This window comes from Nannospalax galili, unplaced genomic scaffold (assembly GCF_000622305.1).
Source record: "Nannospalax galili isolate Female #2095 unplaced genomic scaffold, S.galili_v1.0 scaffold461, whole genome shotgun sequence".
In the NCBI taxonomy this organism is placed as follows: Eukaryota; Metazoa; Chordata; class Mammalia; order Rodentia; family Spalacidae; genus Nannospalax; species Nannospalax galili.
Genome location: NW_008349975.1, coordinates 1,296,660 through 1,323,389, shown reverse-complemented (window position 1 = coordinate 1,323,389; position 26,730 = coordinate 1,296,660). Strand labels below are relative to the sequence as shown.

Below are 26,730 nucleotides of genomic sequence, written 5' to 3'. Positions count from 1 at the left end.
ACTTTTTGGTTCTTGACATCCCTATAAGTCATTACATTTTATTTCTGGCATAAATTAACAGGTAAAACATTTACTATATTAGTGGATCTTTATTATTCATGGCCTTTGCCCACAGATGAGGGTAGAGGCTAGAGCTGCCCAACAGGCCTCTACAAGATGATCTCCTTGTTTCTACTCTCACAGAGAATGTGTCCTTTTGGTAGACTATTTAGTGTCACATTTTTCTCCTTTTGCTCCTTTTTTGTTGATAGTTTGGTTGTTTAAAATGGCCCCAAGTATAATACCAAAGTGCTATCTAGCATTTCTAAGCACAAGGAAGCCATGCTGAGCCTTACGAAGAAAATCGTGTTACATAAGCTTTGTGTAGGCATGAGTTACAGTGCTGATGGCCTTGAATGCCATCTAATGCTCAACAGCGTACATAAGGGGGGAGGGGGGATAAAACAGAAACAAACACAAAATACAGTTCTGAATTTATCAGTGAAAAATGTTATGGCCAAGGGCTTGCAAAGCCTAAACCTGTATTTTCCTCCTGGAACAATGTAATACTCAGTCACTTTATATAAAATACCTATGAAGAACAAGAACTGACTATATATCAAAATGCAAATGCACAGAAACTACATTTCACCACTGAAGGCAGTTATTAAAACAGCTATAAGTCAAACCTGGTAGCACAGGCCTGCAATCCCAGACATTTGGGAAGCTCAGACAGGAGAACTGCCAAGTCAAATCTTGTGAAATCTTGTCTGGGCGAAGAAGAGAGGGCTGGGCATGTAGCTAGAAAAGCACCTGCCTGGCATATGCAAGGCCCTGGGTTCAATTCCTAGTACTGGATGGTTAGTTACGATGCTTGCCATTTTTAAACTGCTCACTGTAAGGGGAAGCAAGCTAGGTAGAGTTTTTCACTCTATAGGCAGATGCCTCCGCCTCCAAGATGTAAAAGACAGAGATAGAGTCACACCTTCTCAATTACAATTAAATGTATGCTCTGAAAGAACACTATACCAAAACAGGACTTAAATCGATAGAATAATTTAAAAAGAAGTCAAGATAACTCAAGAACATTCTGTCAAATATTCAAGGATACAAAAATGTGCCCTGCAAGCGGAAACTGCCAAAAACAACAGCAAGAGACAGGGAGGGGCAGCCTCACCACTTAGCAACAGTAGTAACCAAGAGCCAGTCACAGAGAAATTAGCCTGTGTTATGACAACCTACCCTTGCAAGGACAATATGCTCTTGATTAGATGCTAGTCTAGCCTACAAAGATGCTTAGAGTCAAAAGAATTATAGGGTTATATCTTCATAAATGACAAAGCTATTCATTACTATGAAGCATTTTAATTAGAATGACTGGAATACTGAACCCTACACCCATGATACATTTTTCTTCACTTCTTTCAATGCAAATTGGAGACACGATCTCTTAGAACAGAAAAGCAAACATTTCTTCATCCTACGTTGAAGTCAAGGGCTTTATGCTTTCTCCCTTTCTTTAGAGCTCTCCTCTGCCTCTGTGGGAAAGAAGGATGAAAGACAGTGGTAGATGAGGTTGAATGCCACAGGTGCTTGTATGGAGAGATCTTACCAGAAGGTTCTGGAACTTCCTCTAACCCCCAAGACCTCTAATCATTGTGGCTCCTGTTATTGTGACTGACGCTTTTTAGTCTCTATCACATTTGGCCCTCACAATAACTTTAATGAGACAAGTTTTGATCCACGTTTGCCAGGAGAGAGAATTAAAGATCTCTAAACAATAGCTGTCATGCTTACAACTCTGTTCAGCTCTGTGTAGAACTCCCCAATGTGTAAGCAGGGCATTCTCAGGCACCCCAGCACCCTGTCCCCAAGCTCAGGCTTGCTGAGGTAGAATTCCGGAGAAGGGCTGGTGCTCCCCAAGATTCCGCTTTCACAGCTGTCGCTGCTGAGAACTCTGCTTAGCAGAAACATGCAGAAGAAAATGGCAGGAGCATGTTAATGGCATTTCATAAATTGTTGGAAATTTTTTAATAGTTTTTTAAAATTTATTTTTATGCCTGTGACTTAGCAGAAACATGCAGAAGAAAATGGCAGGAGCATGTTAATGGCATTTCAGAAATGTGGTTTGCCTGCATGTAAGGGCACCGTGTCATGCAATGTCATTGGAGGCCAGAAGAGGGCATCGGATTCCCTGGAACTGGAGTTAAGGATGTTTGTTAGCTCCACGTGGGTGCTGGGAACCAGACTTGGGTCCTCTTCAAGAGCAGCCAGCTCTTAACTGCTGAGCCATCTCTCCAGCCCCAGTTGTTGTAAATTATATACTAATCTTGAGCCAAAACTCCAGTGAAAGATTCTTTTTTCTTATGAAATTGGCCAGCAACTCAAACAGTAATTTTTTCTTTTCTTGGGGATCAAATAGGTCACCATGATCACAAGCATGTGCTCTACAACTGAGCTTTGTAGATGCTGGTATCGAACGTAAGTCTTCTGCAAGAGCAGCCACTGAGTGCTCTTAACCGCTAAGCCATTTCTATAGCCCCAAACAGCAATTTTTAAAATCAAACATTTGGATAAAATCCAGTCCAGAGTTATAGTACTTTGACATTGAGAAGCTGAGAAATGACAATAGAAAAATACATCTTTGTTTTCTGTAATTAAATCAGTGTGTCTATAAAAGTAGAAAACAAACATGTGCATTGTAAAAACACTGCAGATCATCACTTATGAGTCTCCAGTGTGAGTTGAGGTGGTTCACACAGTGTTTGTTGGTAGTACATGGTATGATGTCAAGCACAGTGCAAAGTGTGCAACACTGTGTATTCAGAACCACAAAATACATCTTTGTTTTCTGTAATTAAATCAGTGTGTCTATAAAAGTAGAAAACAAACATGTGCATTGTAAAAACACTGCAGATCATCACTTATGAGTCTCCAGTGTGAGTTGAGGTGGTTCACACAGCGTTTGTTGGTAGTACATGGTATGATGTCAAGCACAGTGCAAAATGTGCAACACTGTGTATTCAGAACCATGGCTGCAGTGAAATCCTACAAAGCAACATGGGTGAGCACTTCCAGAAACACTTTGGATTCATTATGCAATTGATTTTGAACTAATTTTTGGTCTTTGCATGGTCACAACTTTTTTATTAGTGTCAAATTTTTACAACCCCTTCATTCAGCTACGTGACCCCATGTGTGACCCACAATTTAAGAAGCTGGGATCAGGGTTGGAGAGATGGCTCTTCAGTTAAGGGCACTGGCTGCTCTTGCAAGAAGACTGGGGTTCAGTTCACAGCTACCACATGGCAGCTAACAACCAGCAGTAACTCCAGTTCCAGGGTATCAGACACCCTCTTTTGACCTCCTTAGGCACTGCGAGACATGGGTGCACTTACATGAATGCACATGAAACATTCATACATCTAAAATAAAGATAAATGATTTTTAAAAGCTGGGCTCTAGGTGCAGGCATGGCACAGCAGTTAAGTTGGTGGGGACTGTAGCACTGATTCTCTGCTCTTGGCCCCGACTTGGTGCCTTTCTTCTAGTCTCTTGGTGTGGTTTCTTCCAACTCAGATTTAAGCAGAAGCCTTCAGCACAGAGTTGGAATTTACATGTCCACATTTTAAATACCATATTGGGATTGGTATCATACTTCTTCTGTTCTTAAATATAAAAAGTCAGTTATTTCTTAGGTTAGCGTATCAAGCAATGGTTTTCATCACGACATCTTTATACACCAGTGTTACAATGCTTTTAAGACTTTTCTATTACATTTATTTTTGCTTTGTGTGTGTGCGTGTGTGTGATATGTATGTTGGGAAGGATGCACATGTATGAGAACACACGTTTTTCTTTTTAAGAAATATTTTATCTTTATTTTCTGTGTGAGTGTATTGCCTGCAAATATGTAAATGTACCCAGGTTCTGCAATGCCTGCTGAGATCAGAAGAGGGCATCAGATCTCCTGGAACTGGAGTTATGGATGGTTGTTAGCCACCATATGGGTGCTGGGAATAGAGCCCAGGTCCTCTGTAAGAGCACTCAGTGCTCTTAACCACCGAGCCATCTCTCCAGCCCCTACACATGTGTTTTTCAAAGGACAACTTGCAGGAATCAGTTCTCTCCTTCTACCATGTAGGTCCCAGGGATCAAACCCAAGCTGTCATGCTTGGTGGCAAGCACTTTGACCCACTCAGCCATCTTGCCTGCACTATAACACCTTCTTCTCATTAATTCCCTGTCTCTCACTGCCCTCCTATATACCTCTTATCTTCTTAATACTTTTATTACTATAAAAATTCTTTATGACTATGCTACAAACACCAAACTTAAAAATATCTGCATAAACAGATATTCCTGATCTCTTATTTGGTGTGGTGAATCCAGTCATGTAGAAATTTTCTGTGCTTAAGATGAAGGAAGAACACAAGGGGTTCTCTGGCCATCTTCACCTCTAAAATTCTGAGTCTACAACATATTTAAGACTTTATGAGCAATGCTTTTAAAGTGCCCAGTCCTTTCAAAGCTACATGTGACTCCAAATCTTCTCTACAGAGCTTCTGTCCAGTCTAATCAGCATATTATCTGGGTCATTCGAGGAGTGGGATGAAAGCAAGATGTGGACTCAGAGGAGGAAGAAGGAAAATCCAAAATCAAAACAAACAAACCCCCTAGAAATAGGAGTATGGAAGGAATTCAAGACTATATCGTACTGCTTGAGAGAGGAAAGGAGTTAGAGATGGAAAGAGATAAGCACTTACACCATCATCTTTGCTATAAAGTGCTTGCTCTATCTTGCTGCTGCTAGGCAGTTCATTAACCATGTCACAACCTGATGTCACATAGAGAAGGCTGATAAGGCTGAAACACAAGGAAGTGTGTGTGTGTGTGTGTGTGTGTGTGTGTGTGTGTGTGTGTGTGTAGGGGGTAATGACCTTTTAGAACACAGAACACATGTTTATGCCCTAAAAATCATGTAAATATAATTAAATGCATGGTAAAAGAACTTGACAGACGTTCGCCAGACAGTGATTGCTGCTGGACATGGAGAAGGGACATCATTCTCTTCTTTGTCTATATACAAATGAATTTCCCTCCAACCTGGGAACTGGCATATACAAAGGTTAATAGGAGACATTTTCATAATGTCCTGGAAATGCTAGCAGAGTTGAGCTTGGCAGTATAAAATGGGTAACTATCTTCTTAGCTAGTCCATCCTGGTTCCTTGTCTACTTTGGGGAAACCAAAGAAGGGTAAGCCTGGTCTCCTAGCAGTCAGACTGATGCTCTCCCTGCCAGGTTGGACAGTGTTGAGTGGCTGTATACCAAGTAGTTCTGCCAAACAAGGACAAATTGCTAACTTGCTGGAATCAGCAAGTGCTTGCCTCTGCTCAGGCACTGCAAAGCCTATTTAACAGTCGCTACTTTCCAAAAGCGCTGTCAAACGTGGCAGTGGCCCAGGGGCTGTCAGACCCCCTCAGACCTTCAAGAGTACAGGAAAAGGCAACACCAAGAGAGAAAGTACTAAACTTGAGTGATTACAGCTGGGCACCAGCTGCTGCTGGCTGGTTCTTCAGCTCCTGAATCTAGAAAAACATGATAGAAAATCAGCAGAGAAAGTGAACCCGGGAAAAAGAATTAATTTTGACAGAGTAAAGATTTTGGAAGATTATCTAGGGGAGTGGTTTCTAAGCTGGTTTGAGGAGGGGTTGCTAGAAGATGCAAAGAATGGAAGTACAGAGTTCTCTGGAAAGACTCACAAAGGATTTGGAGGATCCCATGGATTAAACAAATTTTAAAATGCTCATAAATTCCGATTTTTACCAATAAGGAAACTGAGGCTCACAGAAGCATATGGGGGAATAAAACACTCCACCTTAGCAAACTTTACCCACAATACCACAAGGTGTCTATACCTACACATGATGGACACTGACAGGAAAAACAACAACTTCGTCATCTTGCAGGGTTAACTTTGACAACGTTTTGTCTGGGATGACAGCCACTCCCACCTTACTATTCAGGTATTGCAGGACAGATATTTTCCTTTTGAAAACAGAAGGTTACAGGGCTAGAAAGATGTCTCAGCGGTTAAGAACACTGCTTATTCTTGCAGAAGAGCTGGGTTCAAATCCCAGCACCCACATGGCAGCTAACTCCAGTCCCAGAGGATCCAACAGCCTCTTCTGTCCTCCGCAGGCATTGTACAACACAGGTGCACTTACCTACATGCAGGTAATACACATATACACATAAAATAAAAATAATAAATAAAATTTAAAAAAATAGAAGGCTACTTAGGGTGGGAAATTGAATTATGCTGTTCTGTTGCTGTATTTTCCTACTGAAAAATTGTCTCTAAGATTTACTAGAAAAGCAACTATTTTTCTCTATCAATACTAATGACCTATTGCAAAGTGTACCCTCCCCTGCGTTTTTTGTTTTTTTGAGACCAAGTCTCACTGTAGGACCAGCTGGCCTGGAATTTGCTACATAGACCATGTTGATCTCTTATTTCACAGAGATTCCTGAGTGCTGGGATTAAAGGCATGTGCCACCAATGCCAGGCTTTTTTTTTTTTTTAAATCTCCTTTATAGCTCGATAATTTGCTAAGAAAAGAGACTCATATGAATAGCTATGCAGCTATCCTAAACTCATGAGTCAACAGTTTAGAACTCGGGTCATTGGAATAATGTCTTATAACATTTTTGCATCATACAAATATTGTTACACTATTACTATTATTACATGGTCTCACCATGAAGCCTTGACTAATCTGGAAGTCACTACGTAGACCAGGCTAGTCTCAAACTCATAGAGATCCACCTGCCTCTGTTTCCCAAGTGCTAGGACTAAAGGCATGTACCACGATTACCTTATTTTATGATGTATTTACATGATGTATTGATATTTGTCCTACTGCTATCTCTAGACTTTAGGTTCTATGGATAACTTTGGGGCCTCTTGTTATGAATATCTGAAATTTCAGAAGCAATCACTGCAAAATTATTAAGTTGTTATTATAATAAAGTATACAACTAACTGTTGAACTTTGCTGTGCTTGAACTTCGTTTGCTCTCATGAATCTTTTAAAAAAATTTATTTATTATTTTAAATTATTTTATGTGTATGAGTATATTGCCTGCTTGTATCTAAGTACACCCACGTCATGCAATGCCTGTGGAGGTCAGAAAAGGGCACAGGATCTCCTGGAACTGGAGTTACAGATGGTTGTTAGCTGCCATGTGGGTAGTGGGAACCGAACCCAGATTCTCTGCAAGAGCAGCCAGTGCTCTTATGGCTGATCCATCTATCCTGTCCCATGAATTTCTTTAATTTTAATTATTATGACAATGATAAACGAATCATTTCATTATGTCACTTAAAACCATTTCTGTCCTAAGAACATCAATGCTGGCCACTTTTAGCTATGACTTTATCCACCAATCCCATACTAGTATAGAGACAGGATTTCCCAGTATCAGATCAACTACCGTCTTGCAAAGGCTCTAGTATTTTTATGCTATAAACCAAGTTCTTTATCATTAATAAAAATAAAGATCAAAGCAATTTTAGATGATGTATCTCAATTCACCTAGTCACTGCTAACATGGAATCTGGTAAAATTACCAATGAATCATATTTAACTTAACTTTATAAAATTACCCTGGGGGCTGGAGAGATGACTCAGCAGTTAAGAGCACTGGCTGCTCTTGTAGAGGATCCAGGTTCAGTTCCCAGCATCCACATGGCAGCTAACAACCACCTGTAACTCCAGTTCCAGGAGGTGTGACACTTTCTTTTGTTCTCTGCAGGCACTGCATGACATGGGTGCACTTACATACATGCATGCAATACATTCATACACATGAAATAACATAAATTAATTAAAAATTGACACTCTATTTGCCAATGATTAAAATGGAAGATTAAAGTGTCATTTTTTTCTGAGGCATTTCATTATGTTTATTCATTCAGATCATTATAAACCTAAAGTAGTGGTTCTCAAAACCTAACTGAAGGATGGTTAGATTCTCTAAGACATAACCAAGAGGTCAAAATTCATTTTTATGATAATGTTCAGACCTCAGTACCTAATTGCTGTGTTGATGTTTAGTCTGTGCCCTGGCACCCACCCGGTAGGTAGATGTACAATGGTATAAGAGCCAAAGTGGGGAAAACTACTGATGCTTTGTCACAAATCAAAGCAAGGGCATAGGTAGTATTTGTGTCTCTGGCCCTCTCCACACACTAACAGTAAAATACCACTTACACTGAATGCCTTTGATGAAGATTTATGAATTGCATAAAATCTCACCCAAGTACTTGGCTTTTTAATATTCTGTGAGACAAAATTGGAAGTGTGCAAAAAGGCTTCTGTTAACAAAGAACCAAGGGTGTCTCAAGGAAAAGCAGCTGGGACAGTGCAATGCCCAGCTGAACGTGCTGGGTTTTTCGGAGTACCACTCTTTCTTGTAAGAACCAAAGGACGGAAATTAGTTCTCCAGATTTGGGTACCTAGCATTTTCTTGAATGGGAATCAAGAGGGCTATCATTTTAAGGATGGCAACTGACATCATTTATTACTTAAGAAAACTGAACTTTGGGGCAAAAGTTAGAATTTGGGAAATGACAATCTCTCAGGAGTTAAAGACTTTCTGATGAGATTGATGTTGATAACTAAAAATGTGCTGTTTTCATTATACAGTAAAATGGTTAGTACTGGAAAGATCTGTATCACTCATGAAATCAGGATTTTATAGAAAGACAAATACTTCATGTGCAAGTTAAAAATGTATTTCATAGACGCAGAGGATGGTTTTCAGAATCTGGGAGGTGTGAGGGCAAGTAGATGGGGAAAGGGTGGTTAATGGGCACAGGGATGCAGCTGGACAGAAGAATACCAATATTTTTTTTTACATAGTAACATAACGATGGCTAGCCCCAGGTAAATGTATATTTCAAAGTAGTTAGCAGAAGAGGATTCCAAATGTCCTACCAAGAAATGAAAGTTTGAAGCTATAGATATGCCAACGACTAAGATTTGATCACTGCTTACCATAACATGTATTGAAGTATCACTGTGCTTTATAAATACATAGAATTATGTGTCAGTCAAAAGTTAAATTTGGAAAGGTTTGGCCAAATCTGCACCTAAAGCTGAAAATGCCATTAGTTGCCACAGCTGGTTAAAAGACTTCAAACCTTGGTCTGCAATACTGTAGTGCCCACCTGTAGGTAAGGGAGACAACCACTATTCTAAAATGATGGCTAAATTTATTTTCTCCCCCTATCTAGAAGTCTTTGAGAGGGAACTGACACTGATTTTAGCCTTTCCAATAGCTATCAAAGTGCAAGAAAATAAATCCTGAGTCCATCACTCTCTAGTGCAGCCTTGGAAGACAAAAGAAAAATGAGGAGGAACCCAATAGAGGGATGCTTTTGGAAGTTCTCGTCAAGAAATTCCAATGGACTCTGATATGAGCATTTGAAATTTGCCCTGTTTTGACTCTTTTTTTCTGGTTCCCTGTCTAGAACTTGTAATGCTAACTACTCTTGCCTTTACTTCTCCTTCATATCTCCTATTCACCAGTCAAGGACTTTCTTTTCCCCCTACAGATAAGAGTTATACAATTTGGGAGTCTTAGATAGAACAACTGAAGGGGTACCCCAATTGCCTCACCCTGCATCCCTATTCAGCATGGAAAAGGCCAGAGCAGTCTTTGTCTCGATTCTCTATCAGCAATTTGGGTAACCTCTTCAGAAGATGGTGTGATAAGGAGGTAGGATGAGCTGGAGCTGTAGACCCCTCCTGTGAGCTACAGTTGTGGTCCCCTCCTGTGAGCTGTAGTTCTTCCTATGAGCTGGAGCTCTGGACCCCTCCTGTGAGCTGGAGTAGTGGTCCTCTCTTGTGAGCAGGAGCTGTGGTTTCCCACCTATGAGCTGGAGCTGTGGACCCCTCCTGTGAGCTGGCACTGTAGTCCTCTCCTATGGGCTGGAGTCCTGGTCCTCTCCTTTGAGCTGGAGCTGTGGGGTGCCCCCCCTCCCTGGTGAGCTGGAGCTATGGTTCCCCACATGTGAGCAAGAGCTGTGGTTCCCTTCTTGTGAGCTGGAGCTGTGGGCCCCTCCTGTGAGATGGAGCTATGGTTCCCCTTCTGTGATCTGGAGCTGTGGTCCCTTCCTGTGAGATGTAACTGTGGCATCCTCATGATAGTATGGACTCCCAATCCCAGTAGGGATGATCGGAGTGGACTGTGCTGGATCAAGTGCTCACCCACTGTTGAAGATTAATGCATGTATTGGGTCTTGCTGAAGTTTCCTTATCCAGCAGATGGTGACTGTCACAGAAACTTCTGGCTTTCTGATGTGCAGGGAGGAGGGGGCTGCACAGCACTTGCCTCTGAGTGGGACACCACCTCTATTGGGCTTCTGGAGCTCAGGGCTTAGGAGTCTCTGCAAAGGAGGAGGTGGAGAGATTGTGGGAGCCAGAGGTGGTGGATGACCATAGGGGATGGGGGAGGATGGTGGAGTTTTCCAGACAGCTGGTCAGTTACTCATGTGAGCTCACAGCAATGGTGACAGCATGCACAAGTCTTATGCAAGTTCCAGTGGATGAACCCACACTGGAGAACATTTGAGGATTCACGTTAGATGCTATAGGCTTTATAGCTTTATTATCCAGAAAGAGTACATTGAATTGGGAGGGGGGTGTAGGGAGGTGTGGATGGGCAAGGGGATATAAATGTCATCAAATTATATTGGATGGAAATGACAAGAATAGGAGGTAGGAATTGGCTAGGCACTTAGAGTAAAAAAGACCCCAAAGAAAAGTAGCCAGTTTCTTGGATAAAAGTTAAAATGTCTTTGGGCCTCTTAGCAACATACTCTGTTCCAAAGGCCAAAAACATCAAAAGTATTTGGGAGCATTTATCTAATCCCTTAAAGATTTTCAGGGTTACCTCTTCAGAGGTGGTAATGTTAGAGTAGCAAAAAGCCCCATAAACAAAAGAAAGAAAGAAGTACATGAAATTGTCAGAAAAAAGTGATGGGGAGATATGGGAGGAGTTGGAGGGGAGGGAGTGGGTGTGGATTTGATCAAAACACCTTATATGCAGGTATGAAATTCTCAATAAAGTTTTTTTAAAGTTAAAAAAAACTAAAAAATAACAAAAAAAGGTAGAACTAGATTAAAGGACTGATAGGATTTTTTAATTTTCACCGTTGTAGAAAAAAGGTGGTTCTCTTCTTCTAGTATTTCTAGTAAAATAAGTAAAGGAAATATTTACATATCTGTGAATGGTACTTATTTTCACTGATAACAGTTTTTGCCACAATATAGTTTTCATGACCCTTTTCACAGCTAGTAAGTCACCCCCAGTGTGGAGGACCCAGTCTTCCTGTTCATGCTCCATCTTTCTGGCCCTAGTCCCCTCTATGATATAAATCTCATTTTTGTTCTTTCATTGTGTCACACCTCCTCCCACACCCACCCCACATAGTACTTTGACTGACCTCTTTAGAAGAGGGATTTTAATTAGGACGACTCGGCCCTCCAGAGGATGTGTGGCAATGTCTGGAGACTGGTGATCGCAGGAAGATGTGGAAGGGGAAGGAGGGGTGTATATGCTCTGGCACCCAGTAGGTAGATGTCAGAGATGCTACTAAACATCCTACAAGGCACAAAACAGCTCAATATAAAGAATTATCAGGGTCAAATGTTAACAGTACTGAGATGGCGCAACCCTGTCTCAGAGGGAGGAAAAAATACCTACAATAATGTTACAAAGTCTTTGCCTTTTTCCTTTTCTAACTTCCCCAATTTTTTTCTTTAAGAGTGCCTGATACTGTAACATGTCCCCAACCCCAGGGCTAACAAGCCAATGTACCGTGTATGCCAGAGTTTGACTCCTAGTAACTGTCTTCTACTTGTGAAACTTTAAGTTATATATACCCTAAGTCTCATTTCCATTCTATGAAAATGAAAATATACTGTTTCAAGCTGGTATACCAGAAATACAGTAGTTGATCAATAAATGGACAACAATGCTGTTGATCCTCCTGCTGCTTACTGAAGACCCACTGCCTTCACTCACTGCTCCATCAGAGAAACGAGGGTAGGAACACAGCTCTAGCAAGAGTCCAGTACAGGAGGGTGAAAGGCGCAGCTTACATTTCATTAAAGAACTGTGAATAAATACTCTGGCGCTGCAAGCCATCTCTCTGTGCCTTTGTTCATCCCTGGTATATATGCATCTCGTGAACTGCTGACCTGCAGCCCACATCTGGCAAATGACTGGAGAGATCTGGCAAGCACTTGCCGACTTGAACCCATGTGATTTCAGTGTCTGATTAGGAAACAGGTTCTTTGTATTTGATTTAAACAGTCAAACTGTGCACAGTGGCACATACCTGTAATCCTAGCTGTGGATGAGGCAGGGTAGATACAAAGCTTGAAGCCCCGTTGAGAGAACAAGACAGATCTTATCCCAATAATATAAAATAAAATGACTTGAAAGAATGTAAATAGAACTTTGAGTAGTTTGATTAGAATGTATTAATGAGTAGATCATTTGATTTTCTAGTTTTCAGAAATTTGTAGTAAAAGGAAATCTTGTGTTAATTTTTAGAATGAAATGTATAGAAGAACTGATTAAGACTGGCCTTTAAAAAACCCAACCTACAGGTGCTTTCCTTGGTCACTGTTGATACAGACTTCACCGAAAGTTTTCAAGTGTTTTCCTGCCTTCCTTTAGTGCCTGTCCTTAGCTCCCTCTCATTCAGCGAAAAGGAATCAGTGTGAAAGAAAGATCTTCCTTGGACTTGGGGCAAGGCCAAGTACCTGCAGCTCAGTGAGGCTGGGCTCTGGAGGGAGCTCTTGCCTCACACAAAGATGAGCCGGCTGGGGTTCCCTTTCTCCATTTGGTGAAGACTCTACAACTCTTTCCTGTACAGTGATAGTTGTGTAACTCTAAGGGTCTTAAGAACGTGCAGCTTAGATTCTCAAATCTTTCTCCAGAGTCCTTTATCCGAGGTTTTGATTTGCTCATTGGGACTTTCTATTCTGGAGAATGTACAGACATTTTTGCTTTGATTAAAATGGCAGTGCTCACTCTAAAATAAGTTACTAGGTTATGAAAAAACGTGATTGTTTTCCTCCTACACATTAGCTGCATTTTGGAGATGGAATCTCCCACAGGATTTAGTGAAGAGGAAATAGTCATGGGCCATTTCCCCATGTCACACTAAAAGGTATTCCTGAATGTAATTAGAATATGTTATTTATATAACTGTGGCTCATGTAATTAATTACCTTGACTTTGGTGCTAAGAACTTTGTTATTTTTACCTTTTAGCACATTTATATATTGTAAGAATGACAAAACAACACTCCTGCTGATGATATAACCAAGTGCAGCTTTTAGATAATTAACTTACTTCAAAGCGCATTTACATTGCACACACTCGTCACATGTACTATCACTTCCACAATTACTATTCAAGAAAAATGGTGCTGTGATTCTGCCTTCCAGCTCTCTCCAACAGCTTGCCTTCCCCATAGGGTGCTGTCAAAAATTAACACCACGGACTCAAGGGTTGACATCATGAGCTCTTGAAACACGGAAAGCTCCCCTAATTGGCTTTAAGCTAATTATACCATTTTGACAGATTGTACTCTCTCCAACATTGATTTTTGTTGTTGTTGTTGTTAACCAGATATCACAAAAGTGAAGACCCACTTGTACATGGGGCAAGAATGTCATCATGGGATTTTACGGTCTACATGGCAATAGTGAGCCCTGGTTCTAAACTGCCTGAGTTTCTCCTGAGTGTATGGCCCAGTGACAGCACCTGCTCACTGAGAACTGCATATCTTTTAGAATAGGCGCTCTGTGTCCAGATGATATGCAGAAATACAGGATTTTCCTTTTCCTTAAATGTTGCTTTATGCTTGGTTTGACAGGGTAGCCAGTTTCCCATAAATGACTGATAGTCAATGTGGAATGCACGTCCCTTTCTTGTGTTATAGCCATGCCATTGTGCCACGCCTACACCCAGAGCCTTGGCTTTGACTGCTCTGGCCACAATGGCATGAACATATTCCTGGTTAGCTTTCATTTTGCAAGATCATATATACAAACAACAAAGAAAAAGATAATGACAAAAGAAGACAAGGTAAATGGGAATAAAACCAGATAACTAAAAACTTAAAGGAGAGAGATAACAGACCACTTAAAAAACAAAGAACCAAAGTCGGAAGGAAAGCAAAACTAATCAGCTGTTTAAATCCCCAGACATTGGTACTTCCTATCACAGTCTGTCCTTTACAGTCTTAAAAGCTACAAGCTTGTGTTTCTGTTCTGTAGATTTGGAGAGCTATTCGCTTCTGCTACAGAGCATTTAGCAAAAATTAAAAGCCCAATCCAAGGATAGCATTGCTCATCAATCACTTCCTTCTCTGCCTCTCCAGTTGCATTGCAGCTTCCCCAGACAACATTGTGCCAGATTCAGTGGGTTTTGAAGCTACGAGGCAGCCCTGCACCTTTTCCGTTAAGGTTTTCATAGCTACATTATGTTCATCTCTTAAACTAACAGAACCTTGCCCCTGGTTGCCACCAAACATTAACATACAGGAGGAAATCTCGGAACCCCTAATACTTCCACACTGAACTGGCACCATTTCCCCATTTACCAAATACACAGAGCCAACACACATTACAGAATCACGTGCTGGTAAACGGGTTGTGTCTAATGGTGCAAGCTGCATCTGACATTCTGAGCTGCTAAGTTCCCAGAGGAACCATGCTAACCACAGAGGGAAGGGCCTATGTTCTGCTATCTGCCTGGAACTTCCACACTGCAGCACTTCACACTTCTGGAGTATGTGGGTCTATTGGTAGTGGTTCTCTTTCCTGAGGAATGGATGACCTTCTAGCAGAGGACACTGGTTAATCACGCCCCAGTCTGAGAAGCTGAGAATGTACAAAAAATATCCCCCCAAGTATCCCGGGTGGTATTCCTAATGGTCAGAACACGGACTTTTGATGTTTTGTTTCTAAATTTGTGTGTGTATGCACGTATATGCACATGTATGTGCAGGTACTCACACCCATGTGCACATGTGGAGGCAAGAGGTAGATGTCAGGTATCTTTCACTACTGCTCTCCATCTTTGTTTGAGACATGGTCTTGCACTGAACCTAGAGCTTACTGTTTCTGCTAGACTGGCTGGGCAGCAAGGCGGGGGACCTACCAGTTTCTGTCTTCTGCCAATCCCCAGCACTATGGTTACAGACACATGCCATCATGTCTGACTTTTACAAGAGTGTTGGGGATCTAAATTCAGGTCCTCATGCTTATGAAGCAAGCACTTTACTCCCTGAGCCATCTCCCCAATCCAGGAAACTTAAGTCTGAAGAGAAAAACTTCTGAAATTCTGTCCCTGAAATGGGACAGTACAAAGAGACAAGTGATATTACCATAAATACTTTTATAACTGGCCTCTGGGGAAGCTCCTCCAAACTCCTGGGTGGGAGCAGAAGACTGGGAAAAGAAAATAAAGGCACTGACACCTGGAATAATTTGTGAGACTGGTAATGGAGTTGAGGAGACAAAGTGGAGGAAGCAGAGCAAATTCCCATGTAACAGCAACTTGGACACTGACCAGGGAATGGGAAGAACATCCTGAGCCACCCCAGAAGGGAGTCAAGGGAAGAAACCCTGGAGAAAGGGCAAGGAGATTGAGGATACTGCTGCTCTGCGGGTGTGAGCTCAGAGCACCCAACTACCACAATTTCCAGTCTCTGTAGCCTCATTCTATGTCATTGTTACCTCTTCAATGTGTGGAGACAAGGGTGGCATGTTACTCTTTGATTTCTATAACTTCAGCTTGTCTAAATACACCTCTTGCTGGTAGCTAGGACCTTAGAGAGAAATCAGCTTTGCTGTCATAGCTGAGGCAATCCCAAAGTATAATGCAAAATTGTGTGCCTCTCTCTTTATGTGGTGTTTATAGGAGAAAGAAGAAATGAGGTATCAGAACATAACTTATTTTTAAAGTTAATCTGGAAAATCCCAAAGCTCACAGAAAATTTCCAAAAGTGAGAAATTTCAGGCCAGTTAGAAAGTACCTTTTGGAACCAAAGAAGAAAAATACCCATCATAGATCACTGGAACCACTTTCAAATGTGCTCATTATATGTTAGATCTAAGACTACCAAATTAAATTTTGGAAATAAATCTATAAATTTTGGGCAGTTTATGAGAGAAAAAGATTGTGGGTTAAAAGCTGTTCAGTGTGGTTTGGATGTTCATATAGACCCATCATTTATTCTGACCATAGAAATTGGGACAAAGTTGTAAAATATGCACTGATATGCATTATCCACATATATTGTGCACATGTGATATCTATCACACTACAAATGGTTTAATTTCTTATGAGTGGCTCCAAAGTTTTAGTTTGCACTAACCAAAATTAATGAGTCATGATATATGAAAGCTGAAGTTAAAAGGAGAGCCAAGAGCCAGGTGCAGTGATGCACTCGTATGATCCAGCATAGGGAAGAGGAGGCAGGGGAGGGAAGTGTAAGGTAGTCCTCAGCTATACGGGATCCTGCCTCTAAAGAAAAAGAAAGCTACAGCATTTTAATTAATTGATATTTTGAAGGTAGTAACTATTTCACAAATTACATTACTATATTCTAAAAAATCTGGTAGCTATCGAAGAGAATCTTTAATGTGAGTAGAGAAAAGCTCATGATCACAATTCACCTTAAATAAAATTAGAGTATAAAAACCAGTATTTATTTTGGAATCTGGTAAGATAAGTGTTCTATGCATAAGGTCTGAGTATAAACGTAAATATTTCAAAAACACCTCCATGTCCCACAGATAAGCCTGAGAAAGTTATTAACAATTAGTCATACTCATATTAATATTTGTATAGCTCTTAGAATTCGCAAAACACTTTTACATCTATTATCGCATCCTGCGAATGCAACTAAGGTAGCTTTCTATAAAACTGAGATGCAAAAGGTGTGTAAGTGGGAGGCAAGGTTAAATATTAGAAGCAGATGAATTTGCTCAAGTCAAAACATTTAATCCATTTATTTGAAACACAAACAGCTTGGAGTCTATATTTCTGACTGTCTATCTTCTTAAGCAGACAGAAAATAGAATAGTTGCCATGTTTTTGCATCTGAAGCATACAGTAATGAAAAGAAAATCCCAAACTTTAACATAACCACAAAAAGAACTTTCCACTTCTTTCCAAAGATGGATTCCTCATCCTGACTGGCTCTGCATGAACTCACCTAAAGTCAAAAAATAAACTGGTTTCGGTGAATGAGCTTTGGGCAGAGTGGCCTGTCCTAGCTAACCATTCTACTTCTGTTCATGGACCATTCTTTGTGTTGTAGGGCTTCAAAACTTGGGTTTATCTTTGATTCTTCGTTTTGCTCCAACTGACCAAGAACCACTGAGTCTAACTATTCCGTTCTCTTACAGAGTCTTCTTTTTCTCGTTCTACAGAGTTTCCACTCCAATACCACTAACCACTTTCCATCCCTAGATATTCTAGACACTAGTCTAGCACTACTAAAGTTCTCTGTGTCAGCCTTCAGTGGGTCTGATTAGCAAGCTCTGGCAGACTTTGTAAATGGCATCATAGCCTACCAATGTCCTAACTCTCTAACCAGTTTTGTTTCCTCCCATAGACTTTGATTCAAGAAAACTTTACTACTCGTTCATGTGCACTGCTGTGTACCCTCTTCCTAGGAATACTCTTCAATTCCCAGGGATAGTGTCCTCAGCATCTCCTCCCAGATATTCTTTCTTATTAAAAATAAATGTGAGGGCTGGAGAGATGGTTCAGCAGTTAAGAGCACTGGCTGCTCTTGCAGAGGATCCATGTTCAATTCCCAACACCCACATGGTGGTTAATAACCATCTTAACTCCAGTTCCAAGGGATCTGACACCTTCTTCTGACATCAACAGACACTGTACAACACGAGTGCATACAAGCAATATTCTCATACATATAAATTTTTTTTTTAATAAAAATAAATGTGAAGGCAGAAGAAGTCATTCTTGGCCCAAGTCTTCAAAAAAGATGTAGGTTCCCAGTCCACTTAGAATACTCTTAACAAGCTATCAACAACCAATAAATTATTCAGCCAATGAACGCAATTCAAAGCTATCACATCCATGAGTCATGCTGGCAGCTGGGCAGCTCTATCCTGCTGCTTGGGCACAGAACATTCATCAGAGGAGACTCTGGAACAGCCACAAGAACGAGCAAGTTAACCACAGTGTCAGATGTCACAGCTGGACCAGCAACCCCAAACTGGTAGCTAAGCTTTGCAGGTGGCTCATTTATGTGAACGACACAGGCACCAGCACAAGGCTGTGAAGACCTGTACAGCTGCAGGAAACTAGCTGGTCTCCGATGGGCTTTGTAGCACATGCTCTACTAGGGGTGAGGGAGGGAGGATGTGTGCAATAAGCATGCATGGTATGTTGTCAGTAAAAGCAGAAAAGTGATAATAGGTATATTAGATAATATGCATAACCAAGGGGTTGTTCATTGTTTTTTAATGTTAGAGAAGATTCTTAAGCTTGCTGATATTCTAATTTATAAATAAAGCTATTTAAAATTATTTGTTGTATTTTACACTGAATTTTAAGTTTTCAAAGAAGAATGAAACCTACCTTACTTTTTCTTTTTGCATGTGGATGTGTGATGGGGGTTCACATGTGTGGAGGCGAATACCCACATGGAGGCCAGAGCTTGATGTTAGGGTATCTTCCTTGATTGCTCTCCATTTTATATGAAGGCAGGGTCTCTTGCTGATTCAGCCAGTCTACCTAGCTAGCTTACTCTAACGATCTCCTGTCTCTACGTCCTGAGAACTAGGATTGCAGGCAGGCTGCTACAATTACCTGGCTTGTACATGCGTGCTGGGGACCTGAACTCTGTCTTCATGCTTAAGGGACAAGCACTTTACCCACTGAACTGTCTTCCCAGTCCCTACTTCATTTTTTAAGCCCCTACCTCATTTTTCCCGAAGTATGAGAAGGAATGTAGTTTTTAAAATGTTTCTGATGGTAATTATCTTAAATATTTTTTTAAAAGAAGGAATATCATTAATACAGAACTTCTAGGAAAGGCTGAGGAGCAATGTAAAGATAGTTTAGTATTCTTGAATTTGATGGGAGACAGTGATACCTCACAGGAATGCTCCATAAAAAGCAAATCACTTATTTCTAGGTACTGCTCCTGTGTGTGAGAGAAAAAAATGCAGGGAAACAACTGCCTATGGAAGGTGTGAAAGAAGGAAGGGCAGGGACATTACACACACAGGGGAGATAAGATAAGGCAGGTGTGACATTAACACCTCCAAACAGTGATGGAAACTATCCAAGATAAATAGTAATCGAAACACTCAATTTGTCAGAAAATACTAAAAAAACACCACAGTAGAAAACTGGACCAATAATACTTAAAGTTTTAGCCAAAAGGACTGTAAGAAAATACTTTTGGTTTACTATGCCATTGAATTATAATCCCAGTTCTGAAGGATCAGTATTGTTAAGACCTTTTGGTTGGTTGGTTGTTTGAGACGGGGTCTCTATAGCCCCAGCTGGCCTGGAACTTGCTATGCAGACCAGGTTGGCATTGATCTCACAAGAGATGAGCATGCCTCTGTCTCCCAAATGCTGGGACTAAAGGCATGAGCTACCATGCCCAGCTCTAGACCCATTTTTAAAAATTAACACCAAAATTAGAAATGTATCATATAAATGTAAATGGTATATGTAAGATCTAAAGTATGAGAAAGATCCAGCTATAATAGGAAGAAGAAAAGGCAAGGTGAGGAGAAGCACATATGACAGTCTTGAGATGGCCAACACATCTAGGAGCTGTGGGTAAAGAGCATGGAAGCAAAAGGAGGTCTGCAAAGCAGCATGAGGCGGTCTGTAAGGCAGCACGAGGCAGTCTACAAGACAGCGTGAGGCGGTCTACAAGGCAGATCCTGCCTCACAGGTCACAGCAGAAGAGCTGCTGCAGGTCAGGAACTTGAATTTTGCTTAAAGGACAACGGGAAAGCACAGAGTAAATATATTCAAGATGACTATACTGGTTTCTATGTGAATAACAGGCAAGAACAGGAATGGAGAGAACAATCAGGAGGCTTTTGCAAGGTATCAGGTGAGGCAATGGTTACATGGACATAGGTGAGGGCAGTGGTGATCTAGAAACAGGTCTGAGAGTGATCTAACCTGAGTTGTCCTTTGGTGGTGGGAATCAGGGGCCCTGTGATGACTGGATGTGAAGGGCAATGACACAAAGCATGATTCATTCCTACGCACTGTACCTCACGCGATTTTCTTACTATACTTTTACATTGAAACTTAACTATGTTTGCATTGGTGTCTTAAATGATGCATTTTTTTAAATATATAGCATGTGTACTGAAATTTCCGTGTGCACAATGCTCAGTTGACTGTGACTGTAATGCCTGCTCTGAGGCTCACTGTCTAAAAAGAGACATACCTTAGGTGTGGCGTGGTGTAAAGAATGGGAACTTTCACACCAACACACCCAATGGTGATTCATAACTTTGCCACTTTGTGGTTTATACAGGGAACTCAGAATTCTGAGCCTCAAACTTTATAACACAAGGAGGAACCCTCTCATAAGTCAAATGTGAGAATATCATAATTACTAGCAAGTCCTGGTATGTAGAAAAGTCAACAAATGAGAGCCTCTTTCCCTCCTCACCAGGGTCTTCATCCTCCAACAATGACATGAGTAAGTACACACAGAACACTTTGAATACACAGAATGCTTGGATGAGTGCTATGCTTAGATAATGGGAACACCTGTGAGGTGTGGAACTGCAGATCCTGTTACTAGTCCTCAAGAGCATTTACATGGAGGTTCCAACCTCTGGAACGTTTATCTTCATTTCTGACTAGAAGAGTTGGCAGATAAAATATGGGACACCCAGTTAAATTTGGATTTCAGATAAGTCAAAAGATTTTAAGTATGCCCCATGTAATAGTTGAGATATATTTATAGTAAAGCTTTTCACTGTTTACCTGAAATTCAAACTTAACTAAGCATCTTATATTTTTATTTGCTAACCCTGGTAACCCTATAACTAGTTTAGTCTCTGGTAGCAACAAATCGTGAATTCCAAGTTGCTTCCCTCACATCCCTATGACAGGCTAACGCTTCTCTGTGTTAGGTGATATCTCTCACCATCATTGCGTTATTTCTCCATTCTCAGTGCACAGTACATGTATGAACATCTACCCAAAGTCTAAGGAGTGGCACTACATTGGGAATTTAACTCACGGTCATGAACAATGCTGTTCCATATGTGTTTCTGCGTAGGTGTAGCAGTGTGTGCACCTGCCGTTAACCTTTTAAAATAAAGATTATACTAACAATATATCAGGAATACATTTAAGAGTTTTCTAGTCATAATGAATTAAACTTGTATTCACATTCATGAAAGCCACTTAGATCCCATAGTAGTAGAACCAATTATTGAATAAACTGGGAGAGAAAAGCTTTGAGTTCACTCAATAATCACTGTCTATCAAAAGCTAAGAGCTGTAAATCCTTCATTTAAAATCATAATGCATGAAAAGAATTTGAAAGGGTAGGCAGTAGTTTTATCTGTCTGAGCTCTCCTACTGCATGTACTTAAGTGTTTCAATTTCCATTTTAGTACGAAGGGAAAAAAAAAAAACTAAAGGAAACATAAATCTAGTTAACTACATAAAGAAGATTCCCAAAGCAGTATTACCATTTCCCACTGCTTTAAAGCAAGAGGAGGAATGTTCTTCCAGAATGAAAACATGTGGATGTTCTATTATTAAAATATTATCACTCGAACTAAACAAATTATTTAGTAGTGTAGTTGCAAGCTTACTTACGCATTATATACCAGAAACAAACAAACAAAAATCATAGACTGGTGCTAGTCTGGGGACCACATTTTGAGTAGCACTGATGTATAAAACCCCAGAATCTAAAATAATGTATCTTCAATACAGCAGCAAAAATAGAGAAGCCCCCGCCTTCTGACCATTTTGCTGAAGATTCTCTTATTCACTGAAATGAAGACACAAATATTTTCTGCATTTTTCACAATCTAACTAAATCTAAGTTTCTACAGAACAGCAGCTGCCCCAAGTTTAGAAAGAAGAGGATGTGTGCTTACTCTTCCTGGCGTAAGTCATTGACGCTGCGGTCCAGTGAGATCATGTCACTTGCCACCATGTTAAATCCAAACTCTTTAATGCTGGCTTGAACGTCTTGTTTGTATTCTGGTCCCAGAACCAATGGTTTGGCTTTCTCTCCAGGGCCACCAACCACTCCATGAGGCTCAGGTTCTTTGGGTTCAAAGTTACCGAGGACCCCTGGACGCAGCACAGGATCATGGTAAGTGAATGTCTGAGGCTTAAATGTGAGGTACTGCCTCTGCATTATGTCTTTTTGAGAATCTCCAGCACGATGCTCCTGTTCATTTTTGGCCTTGTTTTTTCTTCTAATAGACTCTAAGTCCACTTCCACTCCTTCAACATGAGGCCATGGTACCACAGGTTTGAATCTGTCATCCCCAGGAGCTAATCCATTGCCTCCTCGGTTAGCCATGAGGTTATTGACATCTCTGTCTTCCTACACAAAAGGGAGGGGACATAAAGTGAGCTCATGAAGACAAACCACCACAACAGAGTTTATGATACACATTTTCATGTTTAAGAGAAGGATGAGGCAACAATAAAGCATTTTAAACTGTGAAATGCAGGCAGGCCTCCATTAATCAGGATTTGACACTGGAAGACATCTTTCAGGTTGGAAAGGAAGTGCCATACATACAGTAGGCTATTTCCTCACTTTCCCATGCCAAAATAAATGGACACACTTTTACATCTCTCTTTAAAACTCAACTCTAACAAAGACCTCTCAATGGTCAAACCAGACATGTAATTGGCCTTGTAGTACAGTAGTGGTTTTAGTTATCTGGTTGGTATATGACAGATATGACCTTTTGTCAGCTACAAAGCTGTAGGGTGGCAGTGGTATCATGGAATGGGTGCCACCCGTGAGTCAGCAAGCTTTGTGTCTGGAAAGGCAGAGGCACAAGGTAAGACTGTGCACTCCATCTCAGCTCAGGGTCTTCTACTTAGTAAGAATTTGGCTGAATTGAGAGCTACAAAGAGGAACAGAACTCTGATAACTGTACCTAAGTCAGCGTAGCCTTTTGAATCATAGTCTGTACTTGAGTTTCATCATTCCAAGGCACTAACAGGTACATATAGATACTGCTTATAAGAATATTTAGTAAGGGCTGGAGAGATGGCTCAGTGGTTAAGAGCACTGACTCTCTTACAGAGGACCCAGGTTCGATTCCCAGCACTCACATGGTGGCTAACAACCGTCTGCAGTCCCAGGGGAATCCAACACTCTCTTCTGAGCTCCAAGGGCATTGCACAACACGGTGCACTTACACACGTGCAGGCAAAACACTCATATATGTAAAATGAAAATAAATAAAATATTTAAAAAAAGAATATTCAGTAAGTGGTGCATGCTTACTTTCTCTTCAGTTTGGACCCTCTTCACCTAAGTAGATCTTTCAGTTAGAAATTCTGACTACTTTTGTTTCTGAGGTACAAGATGTTAACGTTTTGTCAAGCCCATACCCTTCTTTTATAAAGTGGTATTTCTCAACATTAGCACTATCTCAGGGGACTTAAAAAAATAGTGAAGTCTGTGTCCTACTCTCAGACACTGTGATTCAATTGGACTGGGCATTTGGATTTTTTAAAGCACCCCAGATAATAATATGCGCCTAAGCCTGAGAACTACTAGCTTAAAGAGAGCTGTTAGCTATAATTAGACCGGGGAGGTACAGAGCCAGCACAGCTGGGCAGGAGGCAAGACGAACTGCAAAGTAGGTCAACTGGTCTGCCACTTCACTCCACACTGAGATTATGCAACTCCTTAACAAGTTCACAACAGAATCAGCACCATCTGACAATTTATTTTAACTGAACTACTTTGAAAATAAAGTTCAAAACTTTAAAGATTATAAAAACAAAGTTCTAGATACACTGCTGATGTTTAAGTTACCATCTACTAGTAACTTATTTAGAGACAAAAATTTCTGTAGAATGTTATTTCATATATTAATTTAATAGGTAAGGGATGGCTAAGGATAGGTTTTAGAGAATTCAAAATTAATTTTTAAAAATTATTGACTTAGGTAATATCAGACTATAAAACTCAAAAGATCCAAAAGCTACACAGTGAAAACCAAGTTTTTCTGCCTTTTGTAGAGGCAATCACATCTATCAACTTTGGGAATTTCTCTAGAGCTATGTAAAAACATAACTGTGTATACACAACAGAAGATTTTTAACATGGGACATAGACCTTATTTAACTCATTAAAGAAAGAACTTATAACATGTTACAAGGGATTCAAAGATAAACCCAAAGAACAAACAAGTATATAAACACTAAAAATACTGAATTACAAACCCATGTGAAATTGGTCATTGTCCATAAGACAACAATCAATTATATTCTATCATACACAATTTCCATTTCTGGGGACAAGAATCCTTTGTATTGTCATTTTCTATAAGTTACACAATTATAAAATGGCTTAAAGATAATCAAAGTATGCAAAAGCTGGAAAACTGGATAAAGTAAAACACTAGTCATCTTTTGGGGGCCATTTTAAAGTTTTACACAATTATCCCCTATAATATGATACTAAATATAAGTTGCAATACTGCCCAATTATGTAAATGTTATGTCTTCCTTCAGGAAGATAATAAGGTTTTTGGATCAGGCTTCTGACTGACTCACACCTGTATAGGAAACTTAGCTTCAGTCTAACTTTTGAGTCCTAGTATTCAGCAATAAATAACTAGAAAAAAAGAGAGGGTAATTTGACAAGAAGACAGAAGAGGGATGTTAGGGGGAGAGGTATGAAGTGAATCAGCCAGAGGATGGCAGGGGGCATCTCTCTCATGCACAGACACAAAAAATGCTTATAATGAAACCTATTACTTTGTATGCTAACTTGAAAATCAATAAAAGTAAATAACTAAAAAGGACTTCTTGCCAGAAATCTTATGTTCATAAAGGACAGAAGACTCCCTTGGGATTAACTAATCATTAAAAATAACGTCCTCTAAGTATGATCCTGCAACAGAGGCAAGTACTGAAGCTAAGGGTGGTTCTGATGATGGAAAGTGTCATGTTCTATAAACTGTCTTCTGGCTCTTTGCAAAAGTATGCCTACTTATGAAGTGTAAGTGAATCAAAGCAGAGAAATCGTTATAAAATGCTATAAAATGTGGGACAAAAGTTATTAATGCTGGACGAAGTATAACCCAAAAAAGAAAAAAAGACATTCACTTCAAATTTTCACGTTACAGACTTCAGTGAAATGGTAAAAAGTGGGGAAAGGAAATGGCACTGAATACAGGGGAGCGGTTTGAACAACAGGTCATCCGGCCTCAGCATCCATAGCCATACCACCCCCTAAATTACCTAATGTTCATGAGGAAACTATCTTAGAAGAATATGGGATATGATACTATGTGTTCCATAGAGTATATCACTCAAAGAGTGAAAAGCATGTTACAGTTTAGGTTTTCCTGTTAATATAAAAATTACAAATGCAAGTAGTTCTTAAATTCCCCCAGTTTAACAAGGAAAGTTTTATATGCATTCAAGTTTCATGTACATCTACTAAAAGTTGTTTTGATGTTTTCTTTGCCTTAATGGCTCTTTGATCAACTTTAAACTTTTGGTGTTCTCTGGCATACTGTAAGAAGTCTACTTACTGTTCCATCTGGGTTACTACAATCTTTTCCAAGCTAGGTTTAATACTGATGATTTTTTTTTTTTTTTTGAGACCCGGTCTCCCAGTAGCCCCAGCTGGCCTAGAACTCACTATGTAGACCAGGCTGGCCTTGAATTCACAGAGATCTGCCTGCCTCTGCCTCCCGAATGCTGGGATTAAAGGCATGTGCCACCACGCCCGGCAGTACTGATGATTCTTACGTGCACTTCCCCAGCCCATAGCACACTTTTGATTTCCAGATCTTGCAGATAATTGATTCTCCAACTTCCATTCATCTCTTTGTGATCTCAGTTTTACTCATCTAAAGCTGAACCTACCATTCTCCTCACACCATGCAACCACTTCGTTACAGACTTCTCTACCTCAGACACCGGGCCATCTATCTATTCAGCTGATGAGGCACTAAACCCACATTTCATCCTCAACATCTCACCTTCTATCAAGCTTACTGATGTTCGGTCACACATTACTTTCTGTCAATTCTGTCACCTACCTTGCCCTTAAATTTGACTGATTCCAGTATCTTCACGACCACTCTCTTAATTTTGGCCACCCACCATCAGGGATTATGATGATAGCAGTAACGGTGATAGCAATAATATTTCTAAATGCTTCACATAAATGAACTCACCTAATCCCATGAGTTAGGTACCATCAATATCATAGAGAAACACTTGACCAAATTACCTGGGATCAGAATCAGTACCTGGGAGAATTAAAATCAACTAGGCAGGCTGACTGAGAAGTGTGTGCTCTTAACCCCATACCACCTTCATGCTTCCAGTCTCATACATACATGTACTATCTCCTCATCATTTCCCTCATACAAGTCATAAGAACTTTCCT

At 40.3% G+C, this 26,730-nt stretch overlaps 1 protein-coding gene across 1 annotated transcript in view; it reads right to left on the bottom strand.

Moving 5' to 3' along the window:
- Positions 1-26,730, bottom strand: part of Galnt7 (polypeptide N-acetylgalactosaminyltransferase 7) — an 89,491-nt gene that overhangs the window by 54,597 nt on the left and 8,164 nt on the right. The window contains exon 2 of the mRNA XM_017801676.2: positions 22,220-22,677. Within this exon, the coding sequence (XP_017657165.1) occupies positions 22,220-22,677 (458 nt within the window). The remainder of the gene's footprint in view (positions 1-22,219; positions 22,678-26,730) is intronic.